General features: G+C 54.6%; 1 protein-coding gene across 1 annotated transcript in view; it reads left to right on the top strand.

The window, feature by feature from the left end:
- The first annotated feature begins 2331 nt into the window (after window positions 1–2331).
- The window catches only part of GRHL2 (grainyhead like transcription factor 2), a 67359-nt gene continuing 63155 nt past the window's right edge, over window positions 2332–6535 (top strand). Inside the window, exon 1 of the mRNA XM_074814609.1 lies at window positions 2332–2502. Within this exon, the coding sequence (XP_074670710.1) occupies window positions 2483–2502 (20 nt within the window). The 5' untranslated portion in view covers window positions 2332–2482. The remainder of the gene's footprint in view (window positions 2503–6535) is intronic.

Here is a 6535-nt window from a genome sequence, read left to right as displayed (position 1 = left end):
TCTTTCAGCATAACAAATATTTGGGAAAGAAACCTTATCATTTCTGCGGTTAACAGAGGGGCTTCACTAACTTAAACTGTTACAGCATTCTACTACTATTTCTCCAAAACAACTCACAGTATCTCACAGTAATGTGCCTGAGAGGCTCAACTTGTTTTAAGATTACATAGTAATTCTGTATTCAAAACAACTGCATTATTTGTAAGAATAAATTACTCTGTTTCTCTTCTCTTTATGAAGCCTTATGGCTTCCTCAAAATGTATTATACAAAGTAATTCATACAAGCTTTGTTATGAATAACAGCCTACAAGTTCAATACCAGTATTTGTTATTCAAAATTCAGCCACATTAGCAACTTCTGATTGGATTTACAGATTGTGTAATAACGTTTCTTTCCTGTGACTGGTGAATGGAGGAAGAGAACTGCTAACTATTATCTTGTGCTCAGTCAAAGCATCCTTCATCTAGCTAAAGTATTTTTCTAATTCTGTTTAGGTAAAGTGACAGAAATCTTCATGGGGCTATGTTTATGACTTAAAACTGATTTATACTGAATTAGCTTAATTTGGTTAGTTACTACGAATACAGATAAGGCCTGAGACGCATAAATAGGTATTTGTGCCTAACTGTGATCCCGTAATACCAAAGACTTTAAAGAGTCAAGCTTGATTTCAACTGCAGGAATAGGTGAAAGATCAGGCCCCAGACTGCAATAATACATGTTTTATATATATATGTATACATATATATTTGGTTATACAAATATATATTTCTGTGACTATCCCATCTACTACATTCCCCTGTCAGGTGACGTCAAATGTAGAAAATGGAAAATGCCTTCACCTAAGGCACTACAAAATTGATGGTTCTGGCATCATTCAGCTAATCTTCTTGCAAAGATCACCAGGTAATATAATGGTCTACCCCACATAATGATGGATGCATTCTTTACACAAACAGCACTATTTGTACAGCACAGGTTATCAGCAGTCAAGCTGGATGCCTGGTATAAGAAGATGTCTCCAGGACAGGTGGTAGCAGGAAGAATTAGTGGTGCTGGACCTGTCTCTTGTGGAGGAATGAGGACTGAGAACGGGTGAGAGTAGATGGAAGTTCTCCCTGCTACTCTTCCACTCCCTCTTCTTAAACTGACCCAACACGGGGAGAGGCCCTCTTCCTTCCCTTTCCCATCAAGGGCAAAGCTGCTGCCCACACAGCCTGATCCTGTCCCTTGTGAGCCCACTTAGGTCTCTGGGCACAGTACACAGTGGGGTGTACGGGACATGGATGGCGCAGTCCTCTCTATCCACTTCGCCCCTGCATAACAGAGCCTTCCTCAATAAATTCTCCGTTCCAGCTTTCCCATTTTCTTTCCAGCCTTCCCCTACTGACAAAACAGACCCTTCAACCCCCCCAGCTCGACTGTTAACTCTCAGACCCACGCGGTGGGTGTCATCTCCAGGCGCCACTTCATCCCTCTGCCGTGAGATGCCTTCTGCACCAAGACGTTCGCCAACGTCAAACCCGGCCGGTCCCAACCGTGGGTGACATCATCAAAGGGAAAAAAGTAACAAAATCCCTGAAATCCAACAAAAAAAACTATCTACGAAACTGTTCTGCGAAGGCCGACACCTCCCTGGGCACCATTTAACGACAGCCACGGGCCAGACGCGGCAGCCGGGCAGCGGCCGGGGGGTTTTGGGCACGGTTACTCCTGTCCGCGGCCGGCCCGGCGCACGAAGCAGGCGGCCGGCTCTCCGGGGACCAGCCCCACCGGCCCGCCCGGGTGCCCCGCTCCGTCGCGGCCCGCCACACACCAGGGGCCTCGCCTCAGCCGCAAACAGCCGCCGCGCGAGGCACCAACAGCCCCGCACCGCGCCTCTTGAGAGCGGCCGGCCCGCTCCGTGCGCGGCGGGGGAGGGAGGGGTTGTTAGACGGTCGTTAGCCTCAGCGCCGGCTCCCCCCCCACCGTCTCCCTCCCGGCGGCGGCGGCGGCGGCGGCCCCCGCGGCTGCCTCCCGGCGCGGCGCGGGCGCGAGGTGCGTTACCTGGAGCGCGGCGGCGGCCTTACCTGTGCGCGCCTCTTCCAATGGCAGCGCACCTGCCGGCCGCGCCGCCCAATCAGCGGGCGGCTCGTCCCTCTGCCCCGCTCCTTTAGTGAAAGAATCCAGCGCCGCTTGGAAAGTTACCTGTGCGCGCCCGGCCCGGCCGCTCTCCGCGCCGAGCCTCGCCGGCGCCCCGGCCCCGCCGCTCCCTACATGCGAGGGGGAGGGGGCTCTACCTGTCCTACCTCGGCGGCTGGCTGCGGAGCCGGGAGAGGGGGGGAAGGAAAGCAGAATTACCAGTAGCTCTGGTTCTGCCGTCCCGGGCGTTCACACACACACACACACACACACACCTTCACCTGCACAGACCTGAAAGTCCAGTTCCGCCAGGGAGACGGAGGCACCGGGAAAAGGGGAGAGAGTTCATTGGATCAAACATGTCACAAGAGACGGACAAGTAAGTGATCGCAGGCACGCCGCCGCTCCCGCTGCGCGGGGCTGGCCGGCCCGTCTGGCTGGTTGTGTTTCCCCCTCTCCGGTGGCGGACGCGGACCTGTCGGGACGGCGTTTCTCCCTCCGCAAAGCGACGCCGGACCGGGCGGCACAGCAACTCCCGGAGCGCCCGAGGACAAGGCAGCGACTCGCCGCCCCCCACCTCGCTTTACATCTGGCTGTGGGGCTTCGCGATTATTTTTTTTAAATTCCCTTTTTAGTTTAGGGCTTTTTTTTTTTTTTCCCCTTCACCTCGAGGGTCGCTTTTCGGGAGGGAGCTCACCTCGCCCTGGAAGAGCGGAGCGGCCTCCGCCCACCGAAGGCCCCTGATGAAAAGTGTTTCTTGGCTTTTGTGTTAGCGCAACAAAGGGCTTTTATCCTGGGCCGGACACGGCCGGCCTCCTCCCCTCGGCCGGTGCCGGGCGGGCAGGGCAGGGGGCCCGCGGCGCCCCGGGCCCGTCCCGTGGGCGGCGGGAGGAAGGGCCCCGGCCCTGCCCGGCCCGGGTGCTCCCCAGCCTCGGCCGTCCCAGCTGCTGCGTGTGGCGCCTTCAGCCTCGGCGCCCTGACCTTGTTTTCCCGGCGGGACGCCCCGGCGGGCCCGCGGCTGCCCAGAGACCGGCGCCTCCGCCCCGAGTTAAACAGTAACTTTCCCAGTAGTGGCACCGGAGGAGGAGGAGAAGGTGGAAACCGTCCGCTCCCGCCGGTCCCGGGCCCGCCGCAGCCCTTCTCCCGCCCGCCCGGGCGGGCGCACGGCGACAGGGGCAGCAGGCCGCGGCGGCAGGGCCTGGGCCTGGCGGCAGCGAGGGTGCAGAACTGCCTGCCCCGAAGCGGGCGAGGCCGGGGGAAGAGCGGCGGTGATGTGGGGCAGCCCCCCTTACCTTCTGCGGGCGCCGGGGGACGCCGGCCACGGTGGCGGCCCCCCCCCCCGGGACACGAACCAGCACCGAGACAGAGCCAGCGGTGGGCTGGGCGGGAGAGGGGCCTGTCCCGGGGTGGGGAGAGGCGCCGGGAGCTGTCGTTTGGCGCGCAGGCCGCCGCTCGCTCTCCTCCTGCCACCCCGGCGTGCGTCCCATTCCGTCAACGCTTCGTGCCGACCGGCCCCAAACCAGGAGTTGTTTTTGTTTACCCCTTTCCCCGCCCGCCCCGGTACGCCGTGGGGTAAAGCCGTTGCCTGTCCCGCGATGGCGGCGAGGTGGCTTGGCGTGAGGGCCGGGGCCTGGCTGGGACGTGGCGGCCTGCTGCTTGTGCTGTGCAGCGCCGAGGAGCCGCCGTGAGGCAGCCAGGCGGGAAGGCCATTTTACCTGCGCGGGTTATTACTGTTTCTGCGGGAGAGTAACGGGGCAAGGAAGATGGAGGGCGGAAGAGTGCAGAGGCCAAGCCGGAGACGGCAGTTTTGTTTTACTGCTGCTCTGGCGCAGGAAGGAGCGCCCCAGCCACGGGTGTGATCTCGGCTACACTTGGTGCTGCTCGGATTCAAGCCCTTGTTGGGCTCCCCAGGAGCCTTCGTGGCAAAGGAGGTGGAGAGGAGGAGCCTGATGTTGGAGACGTCAGACTGAGAGAGGCTTTGGTGACAGCCTGCCTGTCAAGGAGTGAAAGAAAGAGATTATCCGACAAAAGAAAACAGCAGGGTTGGCTGCCTTGATAGGGAAGAGACGGGGCGGTTCAGAGGAGAAAGATTAAAAAAATTGTAGTCCTGGCCTTTTCAAATATCAGCTAGTGGGATAGTGCGAAGGTAGTTACTGACATGAAATTAAAATGATTGTGGTAGGAGTTGGGAACAAAGTGGAGTTTGGGAGTTCATCTGAGCTGGGATGGGAACTAATGCCTTAAGTGGCCAGATAAGAGCAGTACCTGATTTAAGTGCAAGGAAGGGAATAAGGACAGAGCCCTGAGGGCTGCCGGTGAGGCAGGGAGGAGCAGCTGAAAGAGCAGTCGTTGAGTTGGGAGGGGAACCAGATTAACGGTGAAAGAGCTGACAAGAAGCAGCGATCGAGAGCATCCCAAAGCAACTGGCGATTCCAGAACTGCACGGAGGTGAAAGGCGCCCATAAGTTACTCCCTGGTCGAGCCTAGTTGCCAGTAGTTTCAGCAGAGGGTCAGAAACTAGGCTGCAGCAGATCAAGCACAATTAACGGCAGCGGGAGGGGAATATGGGATGGAGGAAGAGCAACTTCGTATCACAGTCAGCTTTGAAACAGAAAAAGGGTGCAGTGGAATCCTAACTCGTGTAAGAAACTAGGGCAAAAGTGGTTCCCCTCTGGGTCTAGGATGCTACTAAGCTACAGGACTAGCCTTCCTTCCCAACAGGAACAGTATGGCATAGGTGTCAGCTACTGAGACTGGAGCGTTAATGCCCTTCATTCCCTGCTCTGTGTAGTGCTGCTGCCGTTACCACTGTGAGGAACGTAAGAGCACTGCAGAGCACGTACCCTCAAGTAACAGCACTTCCCCCGTTGCAGGTATGCCAGTGATCTGTTTCTGGTTAAGGTGTTTAGAAAATTCATAGGTGGTAGGTAAGAGTTTGAAAAGGAGAGAAAGAGTAAAGAAATCCCCTGGGCTCTCTATACATGAGTGTAACATGAGAAGACAAATACATTTGTTTTCAGAAAAGATGACCAGGTGGAATGAGATATTAGACTGGAGGGGGGAGTTTGCATGGGAAGGGGTTTTTTTGTTTGGTGGGGGTTTTTTTGGCTCTAATTATACCCAATTAAAACCTAATCCAGAGAGTACAACATTATTCTCCTCCACATGGCCTTTCTTTTACTTAAAAACAGATCTTCCCTACAGGCAAGACTGGAGAGGGAGGCTCATTATTTCGAGGTCGGCTAATTTGTCAGTGTCATTGGACATGTTTTTGTGGAGTTTGTGCTAGTAAAGTGCTGATGTAGAGGACTAAGCAGCTGAGGGGATATAGAAAGTGTGGAAAAATACATTCCTGTCTCATCCTTCAGTGGGATTTGCTGGGTTTTCTGGAGAGGTGGTATACCATGCTGCACAATGTCTCTGCAGAGCTGCCAGCAGTGTCCCTCTTTGGAAGCAGGAGCTGGTACAGGGGTGCTGTAGCGCTACCTGCACCATCTGCTTTAAGGGAGGAAGATGAACAGTCAGGTGAAAATGCTAAAGAACAAGTCGTTTGATTCTAATGCTGAGGAGCTTGGAAGGGGAGATTATCCTTAAGATAGTGTGCGTATCTCCCTGTCTTTTCCTTTAGTCTTTCTGTCTAAGTCCTGCCTGCTGGCCTCCACAAACTGCTGTCGGTCCAAAAAGATAAGGCATGATTTCACATGCATTTTTCAGAGGTAGTACCGACTTAAGCAGGCTGAGGCCACTTGTTCCTGCCTCCATTCGGCCCTCTCAGCTGTGTCAGTAGAGCTGTTTGTGCAGCTAGGGAACTGGCTCAGGGAAGTGTTGGGTTGAAAGTAGCTTGATCTCCTCTTGGAGGTTACTTTTAACATCCATTTTTTATCGGTCCGAGCTTTTCATGTGCAGAGGGGGTGCAAACAAACGGCAGGTGTTAAAGACAGAACTTCTCAAACTAGAACTTCTGCAGAAGGAAATATGTGTCCCTGCTTCTCTATGAACATTTTGGAGGTCTGTGCAGCTGCTTCTGTTACCATCCAATACCCAGAGCCATCGCAGGGGGACCCTGGGGATTGAATGGAGGCCGGGGGGGCGTTGGGTGGGAAGAGGGGGCATCCCCTTTGCAGGACGTAAAGATGATTCTAGGGTTCACTTCTGCATTTATAGTCTGAAGAGCTGTTCTTACTGTAGTATACAGAAAAAAATTATCACCACAGAACTCCCGATTAATGGCTCTAGTGCATTAGTGAAGCTAATCAGTGATCTCAATACTTGTGAGACTTCACAAGGTTTTAGAGATTGCCCTTGCTCCTGTGAATGAGGAGCAGCAATTGTACAACTGCTTGGGATCTGCCTGGTAAATGCCACATTTGCATCCCTGCTGCTCCCGGTGGCATGTAGGGTTGTGAGTCCCA

Source organism: Strix aluco, chromosome 1, assembly GCF_031877795.1.
Source record: "Strix aluco isolate bStrAlu1 chromosome 1, bStrAlu1.hap1, whole genome shotgun sequence".
In the NCBI taxonomy this organism is placed as follows: Eukaryota; Metazoa; Chordata; class Aves; order Strigiformes; family Strigidae; genus Strix; species Strix aluco.
The sequence above is the reverse complement of the archived record's forward strand: the minus strand, read 5'-3'. Positions and strand labels throughout refer to the sequence as shown.